Here is a 23,783-nt window from a genome sequence, read left to right as displayed (position 1 = left end):
GATCCTTTATGTTGGGCAGACAGACCAGTTCCCTACCTCCTCCCGCTGCCACTTGCCTCCTCCATTACAATGCTGTAATCAATTGGTTGTACTCTTGGATTGAGCAGACCTTTCCTTACAATTCTGATAACTCCATGAAGGCCATAATTCTACCATTCCAATTTACAATATCATTTATGAACAAAATACCCTGTTCAAACATATTTCCCATAAATACAGGTATTTTATCAACCAGCACATTTGACTTCAGCCATAATATGTGTTGTAATATTTGTTTTATCTTTTCAGGGGGGTGACATAGAAATTGTAGCCAGCTCTGCAATGCTTGTTTGAAAAAGAGAGATACTTTGAAAAAAGTAGCATTTTCAATTAATCCAAAATGAGACAGCAATCTGCACAAAGGCAAAATGGCAATTTTTAAAATCAATTTTTATGCCATTTTTCTCGTAAAAAAGCGATAATATTCCGACCGGGAATCTGCAATTAGGTAAACAGCCGAAAGAAAATATATCACTAGGTCGACTCGGGCACGAGCCTAAGCCCTTTGTCCTGTGATCGGCCACTTGGCAAAGGCGATAATGTGTTTCAGCCAGAGGCTACCTCGACATCGTTCAGGTTTTTCCCAGGGCTCTGGAAAGCCTATTGGAGCCGTAGGAAGTGTCACGTTACAGCTAAGATCCTGACTCTTCAATAAACAGAAGCAAGAACAACAACACCTTGTCAGACAGGCCACTTCCTGCATGAAATCTTCTCAGGTTTTTGCCTGCCATATGAGTTCTGTTATACTCACAGATACCATTCAAACAGTTTTAGAAACTTTAGGGTGTTTTCTATCCAAAGCCAATAATTATATGCTATTCTAGGTTAACCTGTTAGGGCTAGGGGCAGTATTTACACCGCCGGATAAAAAACGTACCCGATTTAATCTGGTTACCACTCCTACCCAGTAACTAGAATATGCATATACTTATTAGATATGGATAGAAAATACCCTAAAGTTTCTAAAACTGTTTGAATGGTGTCTGTGAGTATAACATAACTCATACTGGCAGGCAAAAACCTGAGAGATTCCTTTACAGGAAGTGGCCTGTCTGACCATTTATTGGCTTCTTTGTCATCTCTATCCATTACAAAGGATCTCTGCTGTTACGTGACACTTCCTACGGCTCCAATGGGCTCTCAGAGCCCGGGAAAAACCTGAATGACATAATTCAAAGCCCTGGCTGAAACACACGAGCGCTTTTGCTAAGTGGTCTATCAGAGGACAAAGGGCTTAGGCTCGTGCACTGGCCGCCCCCGTCTTTCTGTTTTTCCCTCTATTTACCGAAACGCAGATTCCCGGTCGGAATATTATCGCTTTGTTACGAGATAAATTGCATAAAAATTGATTTTAAACAGCGGTTGACATGCTTCGAAGTACGGTAATGAAATATTTAGAAATCTTTTGTCACGACATGCGCCGTGCACGTGACCGTTATTTACCATTGGGATAGTGTCTAGAACGCACAAACAAAACGTCGCTGTTGGAACATAACTATGATTATTTTGGACCAAACCTACATTTGTTATTGAAGTAGAAGTCCTGGGAGTGCATTCTGACGAAGAACAGGAAAGGTAATCAACTTTTCTAATAGTAAATCTGACTTTGGTGAAGGCTAAACTTGGTGGGTGTCTAAATAGCTAGCCCTGTGATGCCGGGCTATCTACTTAGAATATTGCAAAATGTGCTTTCACCGAATAGCTATTTTAAAATCGGACATATCGAGTGCATAGAGGAGTAATGTATCTATAATTCTTAAAATAATTGTTATGCTTTTTGTGAAACGTTATCGTGAGTAATTTTAAATTGTTAGTAAATTCCCCGGAAGATTGCGGGGGGTATGCTAGTTCTGAACGTCACATGCTAATGTAAAAAGCTGTTTTTTGATATAAATATGAACTTGACTGAACAAAACATGCATGTATTCTATAACATAATGTCCTAGGTGTGTCATCTGATGAAGATCATCAAAGGTTAGTGCTGCATTTAGCTGTCTTCTGGGTTTTTGTGACATTATATGCTAGCTTGAAAAATGGGTGTCTGATTATTTCTGGCTGGGTACTCTGCTGACATAATCTAATGTTTTGCTTTCGTTGTAAAGCCTTTTTGAAATCGGACAGTGTGGTTAGATTAACGAGAGTCTTGTCTTTAAATAGCTGTAAAATAGTCATATGTTTGAGAAATTGAAGTAATAGCATTTCGAAGGTATTTGAAAATCGCACCACAGGATTCAACTGGCTGTTACGTAGGTGGGACGATTTGGTGCCACCTGCCCAGAGAGGTTGTTTAAGTATCAAAAGTAAAAGTATAAATCATTTCAAATTCCTTATATTAAGCAAACCAGACGGCACCATTTTCTTGTTTGTTTTTTTATTTGAATACGGATAGCCAGTGTCACACCAACTCTCAGACATAATTTGCAAAGGAAGCATTTGTGTTTAGTGAGTCTGCCAGATCAGAGGCAGTAGGGATCTTCAGGGATGTTCTCTTGATAAGTGAGTGAATTAGACCATTTTTTCTGTCATGATAATCATTCAAAATCTAACGAGTACTTTTGGGTGTCAGGGAAAATGTATGGAGTAAAAAGTACATAATTTTCTTTAGGAATGTAGTGAAGTGAAAGTTGAAATAAATAGAAGTAGTAAAGTAAAGATACCCCAAGTACTTTACACCACCAGCTAATGGCCGACAGATCAGAGGTAGTAGGGATGACCAGGGACGTTCTCTTGATAAGTGTGTGAATTAGACAATTTTTACATAAGAACTTTACACCACCAGCTAATTGCGGACATCGGGATCTCTCGTTGGGTTAATGAGGCAACGAGTCACACCTGTGACAGATCCTTTAAAAGGAGAGGTGGAAGAGGTAGACCATAACTCACAGACAACAGAGAGACAACCAGTGAATCCCTTGGAAGAGTGCAGAAGGTGAGCTTGTGATATTATTTAGTAGACTAGCTGCCTCTCAAATGGCACGTTAATCTTATGTGGCCCTGGTCAAGTGTAGTGCACTATATATATATATATATGACCCCTTTTTGTGGGTCGACCCCCTGAATTTAAGAGCATAGACTAATAGTTACCTTTGTAGTGAATAGTAGTCTCTGTCAAGATCTAGTCTGCTTCCCCTTCGCTGCGTAGTGCACTGTGGGCCCTCTTCAAAGGTGGTTCACTACATAAGGAATGAGGAGCCATTTGGGAAGGATTCATATTCCTGTGTGCCAGGCTCTTCAACCACATACAATAGATTAGATGATACCTGAATTTTAGTGGAAGAATCGTAGCGCGCCGTGTTGCCGATACTCGCATGTTGGGGTCCTCAGGACTGGGTTTAGCAATTGTTGCATAAGTTTTGTACTTAACACAGGGTTTCCTGAACCTCTCCTCTAGTACCCACAGCCATTCCAGATGATTTAAAATGCTCAACTAATCTCGCTCTTGTTCTCTCTCTCTCAGGAGACTATCACCATGGCGATATTGACCATCATTCTGCTTGTTAGCACAGCTTTTGCTCTGGGAGGTAAGAGTGATGTACCTCACACTTACTCACCAACATTTTAATAAAAACGTTAGTGGGTGTTGATCTGTCCTATTCACACACGTACGTATTAATGTTTTGTTTCATAACCCGTTGTCCCTTGGGCAGCCATTATCAACCGTGACACTGGAGAGAAGGTTGTCTTGCTCAAGGGCACATAGACAGATATTTTAACTTGACATTCAGGGATTAAAACTAGGAACCTTTGTGTAACTGGCCCAACTCTCTAACCGCTAGGCTACCTGCCACTCCTCTAGTTCCAGAGATGTATATTGGTGTCTAGATGCTGGACTGAGGTATTCTGATATGAATGGTTTGATCATTCAACTGGATGTATGATTGGATTGTCAGGAAGTAACACTGACACAACTTACCCCCACTTTCAGTCTTAGTTTCATCAGCTGTTATACAAAAGACAGAAACTGAATTTGACTGCACAGGGCTTTTAAACAAGTAGCGCAATTTCAATATTTAGCCAGGAAGTACCTAGGTTACATCTGAAATGGAACCCTATTCTGTATAAAATACTTCTGACCAGGGCCCATATGGGACGCAACCAAGATTCCGTCATGCATGTGCTGCAATGTTATGTCCACATTACAATCAATCTATGTTACCTGTGTCCAGATGCTAGGATACGACCCATGACCCCCTGTGAGCGTGCTAGATATGCCGCGACACATGGCCCAATTGGAGCGTACATCCCCACGTGTGACGCCGCTGGACGATACACCCCTAAGCAATGTTCGGGCTCTACAGGTTAACACGGACGCACATACACACACTAAATTCTCCAATTCAGTTGAATGTTACAGTAAATATTGTATGTGCAACATGTCTATTTCTGGTAGGTTACTGTTGGTGTGTGACCACTACTGGACAGAAGATTCAGGGTACGGAGACTCCACCAGGCACTGCTATCAACTGCTAGCAACTGTTCCACCAAGGTGTGTGTCTGTATGTGTATACATACTCATTCACTAAATGTTATTTCTTTGCAGCTGATTCTGGCTGTTAATGTTTTTTGTCTAATTGCAGATGAAAGGCGTTGGAATTAAGTCTTTGAAAAGACGGACAGTTGTCTTTACTGTACGACTGGAACTGATTCACGTCCCATATAAATGCATGAAGAAATCCAGAGATTAAACTGTTGATTTACTTACTTTATTGTTGGTGTGATTATCTGAACCAGTCCTTTTCTGGGAAATGGAGGAAGGAGTAGGACTGTATTACCGGCAGTTACAAGAAATTAAGGCAGTCAAATTCCACGTGATATTTTAGTAATTAGGCTTCTCCAAGCTCTGATGCTGGTGATGGTCATTAGTAGCCTACCACACTTGCTAACTGCCTGGTACTCAGCACTCTATTGTCCCTCTAATCACTCTGACATCAATGCAAATGTAAAACATTTCATGAGCTCATGTTGCGCAACATTTCTATAACCTATGCAATTGTGTGAGAACAGCCTCATGGCTTCTATTAGAAAGAGGATCCCATCAGCTTTCTATAGGTTAGATCTATTTGCAGTACCAGTCAAAAGTTTGAACACACCTACTCATTCCAGGGTTTTCATCTGTAATATTTTCAACTATGACATAACACATGGAATCACATCTTAAACCAAAATATATTGAGATTCTTCAAAGTAGCCACCCTTTGCCTTGACAGCTTTGTACACTCTTGGCATTCTCTCAACCAGATTCATGGAATGCATTTCAATTAACAGGTGTGACTTAGTTTGTGGAATTTCTTTCCTCAATGCGTAAGAGCCGATCAGTTGTGACAAGGTAGGGGTGGTATACAGAAAATGGCCCTATTTGTTATTTTAAGACCAAGTCCATATTATGGCAAGAACATCTCAATGCAAAGAGAAACAGCCTGTTACTGTAAGGAAGGTCAGTCAACGCGGAATATTTCAAGAACGTTGAACTTTTCTTCAAGTGCAGTCTCAAAAACCAAGCGCTACGATGACTCATGAGGATCACCACAGGAAAGGAAGACCCAGAGTTACCTCTTGCAGAGGATATGTTCAATAGAGATACCAGTCTTAGAAAGTGCAGCCCAAATGTGTTTCACAGAGTTCAAGTAACAGACATCTCAACATCAACTGTTCAGAGGAGACTGGGTGAATCAGGCCTTCATGTTCGAACTGTTGCCAAGATACTACTTTCACAGTACTACATAGGAACTCTATTCCACATCAAAAAACTCATGCCAGCAGTAAGATTAGATTAAAAAAAAAACATAAATACACCTTATGGAACAGTGGAGACTGAAGCAACACAGACACATGCGTACTAACATACACACTACACCCATGTACACTTGGATTTTGTGTTATAGATGTGGTAGAGGCCTGAGGGCACACACTTAATATGTTGTGAAATCTGTTATGTATGGTAATGTTTTTAAAACGTATAACTGCCTTAATTTTGCTGAACCGCAGGATGAGTAGCTTCTGCCTTGGCAGCAGCTAATTGAGATCCATAAATACTGCATTGGCTGAGTTTTATTTTATTTTGTTTAATTTATTGAATATTCAAAACACAATATACTTACAGTGAAGCTGCTCAATAGCTACATCATCCCAGTCATCCAACAGATTCCCATTCAGAGCGACACACAGAAGCATCCAGGGTCAATGCTCTGCTCAAGGGCATGTTGGCCGATCTACCACCAGGCCAAAAAACGTGAACCCGAACCCTCCGAGATCCCCCCCCACAGTTCCCCAATAGCTGTCCCTCATCCATTCGAGACCCCTCCCACAGCCCCCCAGGAAGAAGAAAAATAAAAAATACAATTAATTCCATTCCCCACCCCCAAGAACCCCCCAATACACCAACAACCAAGAGAATGAACTAAAGAGAAAAAAGGAAAAGACACGAAAACAGCAACCAACGCAATTAAAAAAAAAAGAATACATTTAAAACAAAGGATATCAAGGACAACTAAAATCATAACAGCAACGCCATCTGTATATGTTTGTGTGCATGTCTGGCACTATTACATGTATGTGTGTGTTCTTGCATGTGTTTCTTTGAATGAGAGTGTGTGTATATGCATGTTCACAAACACTTGCACGGCATCAGCCTCAGGCAAACCGGCATTAGTTGTAAAAACACTGCCACTTAGTGTCATTCAAATGTACTTTTTTAACCTGTCTGGCTAGGGGGCAGTATTTTCACGGCCGGAAAATACTGCATGTAATTAGTATATTTGGATAGAAAACACTAAAGTTTCTAAAACTGTTTGAATGGTATCTGTGAGTATAACAGAACTCATATGGCAGGCCAAAACCTGAGAAGATTACATACAGGAAGTGCCCTGTCTGACAATTTGTTCTCCTTCTGTTGCATCTCTATCAAAATTACAGCATCTGTGATGTTACGTGACATTTTTTAAGGCTTCCATTGGCTCTCAGAAGGCGCCAGAAAGTGTAATGGGGTGTCTGCAGTCTCTGGGCGACCCACAGCAGCTCTGTTTGTGAGTGGTCAGCCTGGGAACAGTGACACTGAGAAGCGCATTCATGAGAATTCTCAAGTTTTTTCTTTTAGCCTTTGAATGAATACAACATCGCCCGGTTGGAATATTATCGATATTTTACGAGAATAATAGCATAAAAATTGATTTTAAACAGCGTTTGACATGCTTCGAAGTACGGTAATGGAATATTTTGAAATGCTTTGTTACGAAAGGCGCTCACGCGTCACCCTTCGGATACTGACCTGAACGCACAAACAAAACGGAGCTATTTCAATATAACTATGGATTATTTGGAACCAAAACAACATTTGTTGTTTAAAACCTCTTACGGATATCCTACCATAGGGTGCGCCACAGCGCATTTTGGAAAAAATTCGTTCCCATTTTCAACGGCCTACTAATCAAACTCAGAAGCAAGGACATGCATATACTTATTTTATATGGATAGAAAACACCCTAAAGTTTCTAAAACTGTTTGAATGGTGTCTGTGAGTATAACAGAACTCATATGGCAGTCAAAACCCCGAGACCGATTGAAACAGGAAGTGGGATTCTGAATTGTGGACTCGACTTCACAGCCTTGCCTGTAATTCACAACGTGAAAAATCGTTCATTGAGCACTTTCTAGAGCTTCCACTAGATGTCCCCAGTCTTTACAAAGTGTTTTGAGGCTTCTACTGTCGAAACTCAGTGAAGGAGACGCTGTGGCAATTGGTCACAGTAGGAGGGCCATCAGCATTGTGACGTCGGCGGCCGTGTCTACTCCCACCTTTGGAAACGTTTTGAAACACAATGAAATCGTCCCACTCGAATCTTATTGGCTCTCTTGTTGAAACAGGCCCTGAAGATTAATGTTATACAACGTTTGACATGTTTGAACGAACCTAAAGGAGGGAAAAAAGTTATTTTTCGTAAGCCAAGTCCCGCGCCCGGATCAGCATTTGGATACAGCCTTCAGACGCGCTAACAACAGCAAGCTAATGGAACATAAAGGATGGACTTTTTCGACCGAAAATACATTTGTCGTGGACCTGGGATTCCTGGAAGTGCTTTCTGATGAAGACAACTAAAGGTGAGGGATTATTGACAATATTATACAAGATCAGATGTGATTTGCGATTGTTCCAAGATGGCGCCGAGCTAGGTTTTCTAGCTCATTTTCTAAGTATCGCATCCCCTTTTATCTCAAAGTGTGATTACCCTGTAAAGTTAATTTAAAATCTGTTATGACGGGTGTTTTCAAGAGATATTCATCTATAAATCTTAGATTGACAATATAAAATAAAAAAATCGTTTTCGAATAGTAATTTATGAAATTGTAGCACTGTTTCCCGGGACGCATTTTATGGGAAAATAGTTAGCCAACGTCAGACGCCGATGTAAAATGCTGTTTTTATATAGAAATATGACCTTTATTGAACAAAAGAATGCATGCTGTGTGTAACATGATGTCCTAGGTGTGTCATCTGATGAAGTTTGTAAAAGGTTAGTGCTGCATTTAGCTGTTTTTTGGTTATTTGTGATGCATGTGCTTGGTCGGAAAATTCAAATGATGCTACTTTTACCATGTACTCCTCTAACATAATCTAATTTTGTGCTTTTCCTGTAAAACCTTTTTGAAATCGGACGACGAGGGTCGATTCAAGAGAGGTGTATCTATAAAACGAAATGAGACAGTCCTATATTTAAAAAAAAAAAAATTGAATTTCGTTATGCTAATGTCGCCAGGAGTTTTCGCTGGAAAATGATCCCGCTAACGGGATGAGAGTCTCAAGAGGTTTTAAGTAGAAGTCCTGGGAGTGCATTCTGACGAAGAACAGCAAAGGTATTCCAATTTTTCTCATAGTAAATCTGACTTTGGTGAGGGCCAAACTTGGTGGGTGTCAAATTAGCTAGCCGTGATGGCCGGGCTATGTACTCAGAATATTGTAAAATGTTCTTTCGCCGAAAAGCTATTTTAAAATCTGACACCGCGATTGCATAAATGAGTCTATCTATAATTCTTAAAATAATTGTTATGTATTTTGTGAACGTTAATCGTGAGTAATTTAGTAAATTCACCGGAAGTTTTCGGTGGGTATGCTCCAAAGACATCATTCAGGGGTTTGCCGCCTTCTGAGAGCCTATGGGAGCCGTAGGAAGTGTCACGTTACAGCAGAGATACTCAGTTTTCAATAAAGAGAGTGTAGAAGCCCAAGAAATGGTCAGACAGGCCACTTCCTGTAAGGAATCTTCTCAGGTTTTTGCCTGCCATATGAGTTCTGTTATACTCACAGACACCATTCAAACAGTTTTAGAAACTTTAGGTTGTTTTCTATCCAAAGCCAATAATTATATGCATATTCTAGTTTCTGGGCAGTAGTAATAACCAGATTAAATCGGGTACGTTGTTTTATCCGGCCGTGCAAATACTGCCCCCTACCCCCAACAGGTTAAATAGCGAATGGAGGATTCTTTTCCCTTGTTTCATTTTCATGCCAGCCAGGTAGACTATACCCCTGTTGTCAATATAAGCCATGTTCTTAATATTAGGAAAGTTGATAAATACAGCATGAGTCAAAAGTTTGGACACACGTACTCAGTCAAAGGTTTATCTTCATTTTTACTATTTTCTACATTGTAGAATAATAGTGACATCAAAACTCTGAAATAGCACATATGGAATCAAGTAGTAAACAAAAAAGTGATTTACAGTGGGGGGGAAAAGTATTTGATCCCCTGCCGATTCTGTACGTTTGCCCACTGGCAAAGAAAAGATCAGTCTATAATTTTAATAGAAGGTTTATTTGAACAGTGAGAGACAGAATAACAACAAAAATATCCAGAAAAACGCATGTCAAAAATGTTATAAATTGATTTGCATTTTAATGAGGGAAATAAGTATTTGACCCCCTCTCAATCAGAAACATTTCTGGCTCCCAGGTGTCTTTTATACAGGTAACGAGCTGAGATTAGGAGCACACTCGTAAAGGGAGTGCTCCTAACCGCAGCTTGTTACCTGTAAAAAAGACACCTGTCCGCAGAAGCAATCAATCAATCAGATTCCAAACTCTCCACTTTGGCCAACACCAAAGAGCTCTCCAAGGATGTCAGGGACAAGATTGTAGACCTACACAAGGCTGGAATGGGCTACAAGACCATCGCCAAGCAGCTTGGTGAGAAGGTGACAACATTTGGTGTGATTATTTGCAAATGGAAGAAACACAAAAGAACTGTCAATATCCCTCGGCCTGGGGCTCCATGCAAGATCTCACCTCGTGGGGTTGCAATGATCATGAGAATGGTGAGGAATCAGCCCAGAACTACACGGGAGGATCTTGTCAATGATCTCAAGGCAGCTGGGACCATAGTCACCAAGAAAACAATAGGTAACACACTACGCCGTGAAGGACTGAAATCCTGCAGCGCCCGCAAGATCCCCCTGCTCAAGAATACATATACAGGCCCGTCTGAAGTCTGCCAATGAACATCTGAATGACTCAGAGGACAACTGGTGAAAGTGTTGTGGTCAGATGAGACCAAAATGGAGCTCTTTGACATCAACTCAACTCACCGTGTTTGGAGGAAGAGGAATGCTGCCTATGACCCCAAGAACACCATCTCCACCGTCAAACATGGAGGTGGAAACATTATGCTTTGGGGGTGTTTTTCTGCTAAGGGGACAGGACAACTTCACTGCATCAAAGGGACGATGGACGGGGCCATGTACTGTCAAATCTTGGGTGAGAACCTCCTTCCCTCAGCCAGGGCATTGAAAATGGGTCGTGGATGGATATTCCAGCATGACAATGACCCAAAACACACGGCCAAGGCAACAAAGGAGTGGCTCAAGAAGAAGCACATTAAGGTCCTGGAGTGGCCTAGCCAGTCTCCAGACCTTAATCCCATAGAAAATCTGTGGAGGGAGCTGAAGGTTCGAGTTGCCAAACGTCAGCTTCGAAACCTTAATGACCTAGAGAAGATCTGCAAAGAGTAGAGGGACAAAATACCTCCTGAGATGTGTGCAAACCTGGTGGCCAAATACAAGAAATGTCTGACCTCTGTGATTACCAACAAGGGTTTTGCCACCAAGTATTAAGTCATGTTTTGCAGAGGGGTCAAATATGTATTTCACTCATTAAAATGCAAGTCATTTTATAACATTTCTGACATGCGTTTTTCTGGATTATATTGTTGTTATTCTGTCTCTCCCTGTTCAAAAAATCCTACTATTAAAATTATAGACTGATAATTTCTTTGTAAGTGGGCAAACGTACAAAATCAGCAGGGGATCAAATACTTTTCTCCCCCACTGTAACAAATCTAAATATTTCTTATATTTCAGATACTTCAAAGTAGCCACCCTTTGCCTTGATGACAGCTTTGCACACTCTTGGCATTCTCTCAACCAGCTTCAACTGGAATGCTTTTCCAACAGTCTTGAAGGAGTTCCCACATATGCTGAGCACTTGTTGGCTGCTTTTCTTAACTCTGTGGTCCAACTCACTGAGGCTGCACTCGTGGAGGTGGTAAAAGACCTTTTAATGGTGTCAGTCTGAGGCTCTTCCTCTGTCCTCGTGTTCCTAGACCTTTGGGCTGCTTCGATACCATAGATCAACACATTCTTTTGGAGAGATTGGAAACCCAAATTGATCTACACGGACAAGTTCTGTCCTGGTTTAGATCTTATCTGTCGGAAAGATATCGGTTTGTCTCTGTGGATGGTTTGTCCTCTGACAATTCAACTGTATATTTCGGTGTTCCTCAAGTTTCCGTTTTAGGACCTCTATTGTTTTCATTATATATATATATATATATATATATATATATTTTACCTCTTGGTGATGTCATTCGGAAACATAATGTTAACTTTCACTGCTATGCGGACGATACACAGCTGTACATTTAGATGAATCATGGTGAAGCCCCAAAATTGCCCTTCTGGAAACCTGTGTTTCAGACATAAGGAACTGGAAGGCGGCAAATGTTTTACTTTAAAACTCAGACAAAGCAGAGATGCTAGTTCTAGGTCCCAAGAAACAAAGAGATCTTCTGTTGGATCTGACAATTAATCAATCATGATGGTTGTAGTGTCGTCTCAAATAAAACTGACATAGCGATTGCATAAAGGAGTTCTGTATCTATAAATCTTAAAATAATTATGATTTTGTCAGCGTTCATGAGTAATTTAGTAAATTCCCCGGAAGTTTTTGGTGGGAATGCATGTTCTGAATATCACACGCCAATGTAAAAAGCTGTTTCTGGATATAAATATGAACTTGATTGAACAAAACATACATGTATTGTATAACAGAATGTCCTAGGAGTCTCATCTGATGAAGATCAAAGGTTAGTGCTTCATTTAGCTGTGTTTTGGGTTTTTGTGACATATGCTTGCTTGGAAAATGGCTTTGTGATTATTTTGGTGTATGTACACTCCTAACATAATCTAATGTTTTGCTTTCGCATTTGAGGTTTTTGTATTTAGCGCCACGCTGTTCCACTGGCTGTTGACGGTCACGTCCCACCTAGCCCATAGAGGTAAAGTATGCACCCTCTAGTTCTTTCTTTCTCGTTATCTTCTCTCTTAAGACCTGAGTCCTAGGACCATGCCGCAGGGCCACCTGGCTTGACGACTCCTTGCTGTCCCCAGTCCACCTGTTCTGCCTGCGGCTATGGAACCTTGACCTGTTCACTGGACGTGCTACCTTGTCCCGGACCTGCTGTTTTCAACTCTCTCTATACCGCACCTTCCTAGGTTCCTGCCATTCTAGGGAATTTTTCCTAGCCACCGTGCTTCTACATCTGCATTGCTTGCTGTTTTAGGCTGGCTTTCTGTATTGCACTTTGTGACATCGGCTGATGTAAAAAGGGCTACATAAATACATTTGATTGATTGAACTCATCCCAAACCATCTAAATTGGGTGATTGTGGAGGCCAGGTCATCTGATGCATCACTCTCCTTATTGGTCAAATAGCCCTTACACAGCTGAAGGTGTGTTGGGTCATTGTCCTGTTGAAAAACAAATGATAGTCCCACTAAGCCAAACCAGATGGGATGGCGTATCACTGCGGTAGCCATGCTGGTTAAGTGTGCCTTGAATTCTAAATAAATCACTGACAGTGTCACCAACAAAGCACCATCACCTCCATGCTTCACGGTGGGAACACCACATGTGGCGATCCGGTCAACTACTCTGCGTCACAAAGACTCAGCGTTTGGAACCAAAAATCTCAAATTTGGACTCAGACCAAGGACAGATTCCCACCGGTCTAATGTCCATTGCTTGTGGTTCTTGACCCAAGCAAGTCTCTTATCGTCCTTTAGTGGCTTCTTTGCAGCAATTCGACCATGAAGGCCTAATTCATGCAGTCTCCTGAGCAGATGTCGAGATGTCTGTTACTTGACCTTTGTGAAGTGTTTATTTGGGCTGCAGAGGTAACTGGGTCTTCCTCATGAGTCATCGTAGCGCTTGGTTTTTGAGACTGCTCTTGAAATGTTCCGCATTGACCGATTTTCCTGTCTTAAAGTAATGGGCTGTTTCTTTTTGCATTGAGCTGTTCTTGCCATAATATGGACTTGGTCTTAAAATAGCAAATAGGGCTATTTTCTGTATACCACCCCTACCTTGTCACAACTGATCGGCTCTTACGCATTGAGGAAAGAAATGCCACAAATTAGGTCACCTGTTAATTGAAATGCATTCCATGAATCTGGTTGAGAGAATGCCAAGAGTGTACAAAGCTGTCAAGGCAAAGAATCTCAATATATTTTGGTTTAAGATGTGATTCCATGTGTGATGTCATAGTTGAAAATATTACAGATGAAAACCCTGGAATGAGTAGGTGTTCAAACTTTTGACTGGTACTGCAAATAGTAGATCTAACCTATAGAAAGCTGATGGGATCCTCTTTCTAATAGAAGCCATGAGGCAGTTCTCAGACAACTGCATAGGTTATAGAAATGTTGCGCAACATCAGCTCATGAAATGTTTTACATTGATGTCAGAGTGATTAGAGGGACAATAGAGTGCTGAGTACCAGGCAACTAATGACCATCACCAGCATCAGAGCTTGGAGAAGCCTAATTACTAAATGGTCACGTGGAATTTGACTGCTGGTAATACAGTCCTACTCCTTCCTCCATTTCCCAGAAATGGACTGGTTCAGATAATCACACCAACAATAAAGTAAGCAAATCAACAGTTTAATCTCTGGATTTCTTCATGTATTTATATGGGATGTGATTCAGTTCCTGTCGTACAGTAAAGACAACTGTCCGTCTTTTCAAAGTCTTCATTCCAACGCCTTTCATCTACAATTAGACAAAAACATCCAGAATCAGCTGCAAAGAAATAACATTTAGTGAATGAGTATGTATACACACACACACCTTGATGGAACAGTTGCTAGCAGTTGATAGCAGTGCCTGGTGGAGTCTCCGTACCCTGAATCTTCTGTCCAGTAGTGGTCACACACCAACAGTAACCTACCAGAAATAGACATGTTGAACATACAATATTTACTGTAACATTCAACTGAATTGGAGAATTTAGTGTGTGTATATGTGCGTCCGTGTTAACCTGTAGAGCCCGAACATTGCTTAGGGGTGTATCGTCCAGCGGCGTCACACGTGGGGATGTAGGCGCCAATTGGGCCATGTGTCGCGGCATATCTAGCACGCTCACAGGGGGTCATGGGTCGTATCCTAGCATCTGGACACAGGTAACATAGATTGATTGTAATGTGGACATAACATTGCAGCACATGCATGCCGGAATCTTGGGTTGCGTCCCATATGGGCCCTGGTCAGAAGTAGTTTATACAGAATAGGGTTCCATTTCAGATGTAACCTAGGTACTTCCTGGCTAAATATTGAAATTGCGCTACTTGTTTAAAAGCCCTGTGCAGTCAATTCAGTTTCTGTCTTCTGTATAACAGCTGATGACACTAAGACTGAAAGTGGGGGTAAGTTGTGTCAGTGTTACTTCCTGACAATCCAATCATACATCCAGTTGAATGATCAAACCATTCATATCAGAATACCTCAGTCCAGCATCTAGACACCAATATACATCTCTGGAACAAGAGGAGTGGCAGGTAGCCTAGCGGTTAGAGAGTTGGGCCAGTAATACAAAGGTTCCTAGATTTAATCCCTGAATGTCAAGTTAAAATATCTGTCTATGTGCCCTTGAGCAAGACAACCTTCTCTCCAGTGTCACGGTTGATAATGGCTGTCCAAGGGACAACTGGTTATGAAACAAAACATTAATACGTACGTGTGAATAGGACAGATCAACACCCACTAATGTTTTTATTAAAATGTTGGTGAGTAAGTGTGAGGTACATCACTCTTACCTCCCAGAGCAAAAGCTGTGCTAACAAGCAGAATGATGGTCAATATCGCCATGGTGATAGTCTCCTGAGAGAGAGAGAACAAAAGCGAGATTAGTTGAGCATTTTAAATCATCTGGAATGGCTGTGGGTACTAGAGGAGAGGTTGAGGAAACCCTGTGTTAAGTACAACACTTATGCAACAATTGCTAAACCCAGTCCTGAGGACCCCAACAAGCGAGTATCGCTTCTTCCACTAAAATTCAGGTATCATCTAATCTATTGTATGTGGTTGAAGAGCCTGGCACACAGGAATATGAATCCTTCCCAAATGGCTCCTTATTCCTTATGTAGTGAACCACCTTTGACGAGGGCCCACAGTGCACTATGCAGCGAAGGGGACGCAGACTAGATATTGACAGAGACTTCTTTTCACTACAAAGGTAACGATTAGTCTATGCTCTTAAATCCAGGGGGTTGACCCACAAAAAGGGGTCATATATAGTGCACTACAATTGACCAGGGCCACATAAGATTAACGTGCCATTTGAGAGGCAGCTAGTCTACTAAATAATATCACAAGCTCACCTTCTGCACTCTTCCAAGGGATTCACTGGTTGTCTCTCTGTTGTCTGTGAGTTATGGTCTACCTCTTCCACCTCTCCTTTTAAAGGATCTGTCACAGGTGTGACTAGTTGCCTCATTAACCCAACGAGAGATCCCGATGTCGGCCATTAGCTGGTGGTGTAAAGTACTTATGTAAAAATGATCTAATTCACACACTTATCAAGAGAACATCCCTGGTCATCCCTTCTGCCTCTGATCTGGCAGACTCACTAAACACAAATGCTTCCTTTGCAAATTATGTCTGAGAGTTGGTGTGACACTGGCTATCCGTAATCAAATAAAAAAATCAAGAAAATGGTGCCGTCTGGTTTGCTTAATATAAGGAATTTGAAATGATTTATACTTTTACTTTTGATACTTAAGTATATTTTATCGATTACATTTAATTTTGATAATTCAGTATATTTGTTGAAACTTTTAGACCTTTACTCAAGTAATATTTTACTGGGTGACTTTCACTTTTACTTGAGTGATTTTCTCTGAAGGTAGCTTCATTAGGCAGTGAAGAGAGTAGTAGAGGAAGATGGGTCCAGGTTCGAGGGATCCTGTTGTGGTTGTAGCTGCAGAGAACTCCTTGGGTTATGAGATTTTACTGCAGAAGAGTTACAAGGTGTGATGAACGATAGTGTCCCGTTCTACCAGGCTGCCGGCCTGCTGTAGGACAAAGCCCGCGCAGAAGGACTCAGCCCATGCAGTAGGATTCAGCCCACTCAGTTGTACTCAGCCCATGCACTAGGACTCAGTCCACCCAGTTGGACTCAGCCAACCCCATAGTATGATTATGCATTAATGCTTTTGTTATAAAATAATATTTTTATTGTGAAAATGATCTTCCCCAAACGTGAAACTCATGCGCTGCATGTGCATGCCAGTTCGGCTCTACACCCATTGTAAAGAGGTTATTTGGTCACTTTAGTTGTAATACAAATGTAGCCAGGTGGTGAAATGGCATAGTTGTATTCATTTATATCCACTGGATGGCACTGTCCCTGTAAGAGATTCATAAATAAGGTGTGCAAGTAGTTATGGGATTGTGCAAGCGCAGTCACTTGATTGTGAATTAGACTGAATTTTGCTTTATGGTGACTTCCTCTATTAGTGATTTCCCTTCTACATTATCCTATTTTGAATGTAAGCCTCGACAGTATAAACAACCCCAAATCATTACTGTGTCCTGTGCTGGATTGACTTTCGCCAGGCTACACAAACCTTATCAAAACATATAGGCCTATTGGCTAGGCTACATGAGGTGTTGCACTAACATATGAAAAAGTTGCAATTGTTCCTTGCCTTACACTGGGCATCATTCACAAGTGATGGGATAATGTTGTCACCCATCAGACTATTCTTGATTGAATCTTGTCTTTACATGTACTAAATAATATTTGTGAAATTTGTTTTGATTTAGAATGGACAATTATCATGCACCTGTCTGGAATCGGGCAGGGGAAAAAATACATTTCATCTATGCACTTAATAGTTTCAAAACATTTTTCTTCTTAATTTGGCCTTCGCACTGATCTTTCTGTACATTTGTTAATTTTCAATTTTTTATATTATTTGGAAAGAATTGCTTACCATAATACGGAAAATTTTTTATGAAATGTACGAAGTGTATGCATTCACTACTGTAAGTCGCTCTGGATAAGAGCATCTGCGAAATGACTAAAATGTTAATGTAAATGTATAATCTTCATTCAGTGGGAAAGGATGAGACGGAAAAGTGAACATCTGCAAATAATTTTGTTAGCGTTCCTGTATGGGAGATTCAGGAATAATTTGTGCATTTTTCTCCATATTCCATACAGTTTGCTTTATTTTTGTAATAGATTACATTAGATTGTTCTTGAATAAGTTCCTCATGTTCTATTTGTTTTTTCTCTAACTTATTTTGTATCTCTGTAGTATCTTTTTGTATTGCTCTCTACCTGTACTATTAGTTCATGGATTTCCTTGTTAGTCTTGTCTCTTTAGCCAGAAACTGTTTTTTTATGGGTGGTGGTCCCCAACAACAAGATATGGGTGGTCCCCAGTCCACCTGGCCATGCTGCTGCTCCAGTTTCAACTGTTCTGCTGCGGCTATCAAGCCCTGACCTGTTCACCGGACGTGCTACCTGTCCCAAATCTGCTGTTTTCAACTCTCTAGAGACAGCAGGAGTGATAGAGATACTCTGAATGATCGACAACCACTGTGATTATTATTATTTGACCCTGCTGGTCATCTATGAACATTTGAACATCTTGGCCATGTTCTGTTATAATCTCCACCCGGCACAGCCAGAAGAGGACTGGCCACCCTTCATAGCCTGGTTCCTCTCTAGGTATCTTCCTAGGTTCTGGCCTTTCTAGGGAGTTTTTCCTATCCACCGTGCTTCTACACCTGCAATGCTTGCTGTTTGGGGTTTTAGACTGGGTTTCTCTACAGCACTTTGTGACATCAGCTGACGTAAGATGGGCTTTATCAATACATTTGATTGATTTGATTGATTGCATGTGACGCACAATCAAGCTACGCTCTGAAGATGCAAGTCTAAATGGGCTCGGATGCAAGTCTACGTGGTGTTAGGTTGCGTCAATTCGAATCTGGTGTCAGGACAAAGAGAAACTCTGGTCTCTAGTACTGTTTCACAGCTGTTTATTAAGCTAAGTAAATAGTGATAAATGCAATGTTCGTATATACGGGTTCACTGTAACACCTCGCAGGGCAGACAGAGAACTGAAATGACATCATAAGTTCTTCCTTAAATACTTCTTGACAGACAGTTTCCTCTCCCTGAGGGCCTGTCATAGTAGAGGCTTGGGTGTGGTTTAGACTTACTCCAGCCTATCGTTGGCGTGCAGGCTGGTCCCAGCCTCTAGACGCATCTTTGTTGCCAAGCATAGTTGTCTTCTAGCTTATCTTCGTGTGTGTACCCGAGAGTCAGACACCCAAGGACAGTGCCTGTTCTTGTGCCACAGCCATTCTCCCCTCTATCAGTTCCTCACATACACCTGTCCATGAGCGGCCCAACAACCAGGCATTGTGTGTGTGTGTCAAGAGTCTACTCAGCCTACACTCCTACTAGCCAGCAACCCTCCAGTTAGTCATGTCTATTATATGTTGCTCAACCTATGTTAATACTATATTAACCTGTTAGTGCATTACAGTCCGTTCATACTTAGGCCTACATCTACTGTAAATGGTAATGCATCACATCTAATAAGTGAAATAAAACCCAACAGTGGGCTGAGTTCTACTGCACGGGCTTTGTCCCACAGCAGGCCGGCAGCCTGGGAGAACAGGACACTATCGTTCATCACACCTTATAACTTCTCTGCAGTAAAATCTCATAACCCAACGAGTTATCTGCAGCTACCACCACAACATCTATTTTCAGTGATTTATGTTCCATTTCTGCGGTACAGTTGCTAACCATGGCTATGAATGCTAAGAAACCAACCTTACTGAAACACATGTTATTCCTATCACTCTCTATTGGCCTCGGCATACTCACAGGGAGCCTCTCAGGATCCCTTGAAACTGGACCCATCTTCCTCTACTACTCTCTTCACTGCCTATGAAGATTCCTTCACAGAAAATGACTGAAGTAAAAGTGTAAATCACCCAGTAAATATTACTTGAGTACAGTTTTAAAAGTTTCAGCAAATATACTGAAGTATCAACATTAAATGTAATTGATAAAATATACTTAAGTTCAAAAGTAAAAGTATAAATCATTTCAAATTCATTATATTAAGCAAACCAGACGGCACCATTTTCTTGTTTTTTTATTTGATTACGGATAGCCAGTGTCACACCAACTCTCAGACATAATTTGCAAAGGAAGCATTTGTGTTTAGTGAGTCTGTTAGATCAGAGGCAGTAGGGATGACCAGGGATGTTCTCTTGATAAGTGTGTGAATTAGACCATTTTTTCTGTCCTGCTAATCATTCAAAATCTAACGAGTACTTTTGGGTGTCGGGGAAAATGTATGGAGTAAAAAGTACATTATTTTCTTTAGGAATGTAGTGAAGTGAAAGTTGAAATAAATAGAATTAGTAAAGTAAAGATACCCCAAAATACTACTTAAGTAGTACTTTAAAGAATTTTTACATAAGTACTTTACACCACCAGCTAATGGCCTACATCGGGATCTCTTGTTGGGTTAATGAGGCAACTAGTCACACCTGTGACAGATCCTTTAAAAGGAGAGGTGGACGAGGTAGACCATAACTCACAGACAACAGAGAGACAACCAGTGAATCCCTTGGAAGAGTGCAGAAGGTGAGCTTGTGATATTATTTAGTAGACTAGCTGCCTCTCAAATGGCACGTTAATCTTATGTGGCCCTGGTCAAGTGTAGTGCACTATATATATATGATCCCTTTTTGTGGGTCGACCCCCTGAATTTAAGAGCATAGACTAATAGTTCCCTTTGTAGTGAATTGAAGTCTCTGTCAAGATCTAGTCTGCTTCCCCTTCCCTGCGTAGTGCACTGTGGGCCCTTGTCAAAGGTGGTTCACTACATAAGGCATGAGGAGCCATTTGGGAAGGATTCATATTCCTGTGTGCCAGGCTCTTCAACCACATACAATAGATTAGATGATACCGGAATTTTAGTGGAAGAATGGTAGCACGCCGTGTTGCCGATACTCGCTTGTTGGGGTCCTCAGGACTGGGTTTAGCAATTGTTGCATAAGTTTTGTACTTAACACAGGGTTTCCTCTCCTCTAGTACCTGACTGACCAGTGGCTCAATGCTATGGATAATGGCAAGTTTGTGGGGGTACTATTTTTAGATTTCAGTGCAGCATTTGATTTGGGTACAGTCATATCTAACTGACAGGAAACAGTCCACCTATATCAATGGTTCATTTTCTTCCCCTCATGCTTTAAACTGTGGAATACCGCAGGGCAGCTGCCTTGGGCCACTTCTTTATTTAATATATACCAACGACCTTTCCTATGCCCTAGCTGAAACTCAAGCTACTATATTTGCAGATGATACTACAATTTATGCAGCAGGACAATCGGTTCAACAGGTACAGCAAGCTTTACAAGGAGATTTGGAGAATATTAGGGAGTGGGTTTGCCAGAATAAACTTGTTTTAAACACCAAGAAAACCAAAGTTATGTTGGTCTGTTCCACTAGGAAAAGGCCAAAACACCATGGGATACAATTAAGTATGGGAGGAGTACAAATTGAAGAAGTGGCAGAAACCAAACTATTAGGAGTGCAGCTAGACAACTGCTTATCATGGTCATCTCAAATAACTAATCTGTAAAAAAATATTAAAACGGCATGCATAATCAGAAGGATAGCTAAATATTTACCAGGAAAAATTCTTAAGCAAATAACACAAGCTTTAATTGAGAGTCAAGTGAACTACTGTTCTGGGGAAATGCATCATCAAGTGAAGTTAGGAGGCTGCAGATTGCACAGAACAAAGCAGCAAGGATTGTTTTACGGTGGAGATATGGTTTTTCTGTTGCAGTCATACGCAATGTTCTTGGTTGGTCATCAATCGACAAGATAATTGCAAAAAACATGCTTATTTTATTTCATAATATACATCATTTAAAACGGCCAAGTACAATTCACAATGGTAATCAGTTGGTAAGAGACAGACATTCCGTAAATACTAGGAATAGATTGTCCACCATCTATGCGTTATCCAGACAGAAAAGAGAAATGGGCAAAAGAACATTTCGATTTAGAGCAATAAAGAAATGGAATAAATTAACTGAGCAAACCAGAAACCTTTCAATATATAAATGTAAACTATTTTAAAACAATTTAAATATAATACACAGAAATGTTGTGGGATTACAGTAGTTCATTTATTGGTTTATTACGTTAGTATATTATGTATGTTTGTAATAGTGTGTTATATGTGAAAATGTGTTCGTATATAAATTGTATTTTAATATTTAAGGACTCTTGGAAGATTAGTCCAAATGGGGACTAAAAAGATCCAAATCTAGTACCCACAGCCATTCCAGAGGATTTAAAATGCTCAGCTAATCTCGCTCTTGTTCTTTCTCTCAGGAGACTATCACCATGGCGATATTGACCATCATTCTGCTTGTTAGCACAGCTTTTGCTCTGGGAGGTAAGAGTGATGTACCTCACACCTACTCACCAACATTTTAATATAGACGTTAGTGGGTGTTGATCTGTCCTATTCACACACGTACGTATTAATGTTTTGTTTCATAACCAGTTGTCCCTTGGACAGCCATTATCAACCGTGACACTGGAGAGAAGGTTGTCTTGCTCAAGGGCACATAGACAGATATTTTAACTTGACATTCAGGGATTAAATCTAGGAACCTTTGTATTACTGGCCCAACTCTCTAACCGCTAGGCTACCTGCCACTCCTCTTGTTCCAGAGATGTATATTGGTGTCTAGATGCTGGACTGAGGTATTCTGATATGAATGGTTTGATCATTCAACTGGATGTATGATTGGATTGTCAGGAAGTAACACTGACACAACTTACCCCCACTTTCAGTCTTAGTTTCATCAGCTGTTATACAGAAGACAGAAACTGAATTGACTGCACAGGGCTTTTAAACAAGTAGCGCAATTTCAGTATTTAGCCAGGAAGTACCTAGGTTACATCTGAAATGGAACCCTATTCCGTATAAACTACTTCTGACCAGGGACTATATGGGACGCAACCCAAGATTCCGGCATGCATGTGCTGCAATGTTATGTCCACATTACAATCAATCTATGTTACCTGTGTCCAGATGCTAGGATACGACCCATGACCCCCTGTGAGCGTGCTAGATATGCCGCGACACATGGCCCAATTGGCGCCTACATCCCCACGTGTGACGCCGCTGGACGATACACCCCTAAGCAATGTTCGGGCTCTACAGGTTAACACGGACGCACATATACACACATTAATTCTCCAATTCAGTTGAATGTTACAGTAAATATTGTATGTGCAACATGTCTATTTCTGGTAGGTTACTGTTGGTGTGTGACCACTACTGGACAGAAGATTCAGGGTACGGAGACTCCACCAGGCACTGCTATCAAATGCTAGCAACTGTTCCACCAAGGTGTGTGTATATACATACTAATTCACTAAATGTTATTTCTTTGCAGCTGATATTGGATGTTTTTGTCTAATTGCAGATGAAAGGCGTTGGAATGAAGACTTTGAAAAGACGGACAGTGTTCTTTACTCTACGACAGGAACTGATTTACATCCCATATAAATACATGAAGAAATCCAGAGATTAAACTGTTGATTTATTTACTTTATTGTTGGTGTGATTATCTGAACCAGTCCATTTCTGGGAAATGGAGGAAGGAGTAGGACTGTATTACCGTCAGTTACAAGAAATGAAGGCAGTCAAATTCCACGTGACCATTTAGTAATTAGGCTTCTCCAAGCTCTGATGCTGGTGATGGTCATTAGTAGCCTACCGCACTTGCTAACTTCCTGGTACTCAGCACTCTATATTCCCTCTAATCACTCTGACATCAATGCAAATGTAAAACATTTCATGAGCTCATGTTGCGCAACATTTCTATAACCTATGCAATTGTGTGAGAACCGCCTCATGGCTTCTATTAGAAAGAGGATCCCATCAGCTTTCTATAGGTTAGATCTACTATATTTGCAGTACCAGTCAAATGTTTGAATACACCTACTCATTCCAGGCTTTTCATCTAATATTTTCAACTATGACAACACATGGAATCACATCTTAAACCAAAATATATTGAGATTCTTCAAAGTAGCCACCCTTTGCCTTGACAGCTTTGTACACTCTTG

General features: G+C 40.8%; 2 protein-coding genes across 5 annotated transcripts; one reads left to right on the top strand and one right to left on the bottom strand.

The window, feature by feature from the left end:
• The first annotated feature begins 2,867 nt into the window (after nt 1-2,867).
• On the top strand, nt 2,868-23,261 carry LOC115189048 (equistatin-like). Of its 4 annotated transcripts, none has more exons than XM_029747853.1 (5): nt 2,868-2,968; nt 3,497-3,560; nt 4,206-4,337; nt 4,430-4,525; nt 23,138-23,234. In XM_029747853.1, exons 2-4 carry the CDS (start codon nt 3,509-3,511, stop codon nt 4,507-4,509), a joined length of 264 nt encoding a protein of 87 aa, XP_029603713.1. In that variant the 5' UTR covers nt 2,868-2,968; nt 3,497-3,508; the 3' UTR covers nt 4,510-4,525; nt 23,138-23,234. The 4 variants fall into 4 exon arrangements, 3 of the variants coding, with proteins under 3 accessions (XP_029603713.1, XP_029603712.1, XP_029603714.1); XM_029747852.1 differs by lacking the exon at nt 23,138-23,234 and adding an exon at nt 4,617-4,740; XM_029747854.1 differs by lacking the exon at nt 23,138-23,234 and adding an exon at nt 4,617-4,740 and having other exon boundaries at nt 4,430-4,535.
• Nucleotides 14,233-16,069, bottom strand: LOC115189049 (equistatin-like). Its single transcript, XM_029747855.1, has 5 exons — nt 15,964-16,069; nt 15,400-15,463; nt 14,625-14,756; nt 14,435-14,530; nt 14,233-14,356 (listed from the first exon to the last, which is right to left on the bottom strand). The coding sequence occupies exons 2-4, from the start codon at nt 15,449-15,451 to the stop codon at nt 14,451-14,453; spliced, it is 264 nt and encodes an 87-aa protein (XP_029603715.1). The 5' UTR covers nt 15,452-15,463; nt 15,964-16,069; the 3' UTR covers nt 14,233-14,356; nt 14,435-14,450.
• Nucleotides 23,262-23,783: the final 522 nt, after the last annotated feature.

This window comes from Salmo trutta, unplaced genomic scaffold (genome assembly GCF_901001165.1).
Source record: "Salmo trutta unplaced genomic scaffold, fSalTru1.1, whole genome shotgun sequence".
NCBI lineage: Eukaryota > Metazoa > Chordata > Actinopteri > Salmoniformes > Salmonidae > Salmo > Salmo trutta.
The sequence above is the reverse complement of the archived record's forward strand: the minus strand, read 5'-3'. Positions and strand labels throughout refer to the sequence as shown.

Excerpts from the sequence above, each read along its gene's own strand:
- LOC115189048 (XM_029747853.1), top strand. The coding sequence starts at position 3,509 with ATGGCGATATTGACCATCATTCTGCTTGTTAGCACAGCTTTTGCTCTG. Across the intron at positions 3,561-4,205 it reads CACAGCTTTTGCTCTGGGAG|ATGCTAGGATACGACCCATG; the intron begins GTAAGAGTGATG and ends ACCTGTGTCCAG. Across the intron at positions 4,338-4,429 it reads GCAATGTTCGGGCTCTACAG|GTTACTGTTGGTGTGTGACC; the intron begins GTTAACACGGAC and ends TATTTCTGGTAG.
- LOC115189049 (XM_029747855.1), bottom strand. The coding sequence starts at position 15,451 with ATGGCGATATTGACCATCATTCTGCTTGTTAGCACAGCTTTTGCTCTG. Across the intron at positions 14,757-15,399 it reads CACAGCTTTTGCTCTGGGAG|ATGCTAGGATACGACCCATG; the intron begins GTAAGAGTGATG and ends ACCTGTGTCCAG. Across the intron at positions 14,531-14,624 it reads GCAATGTTCGGGCTCTACAG|GTTACTGTTGGTGTGTGACC; the intron begins GTTAACACGGAC and ends TATTTCTGGTAG.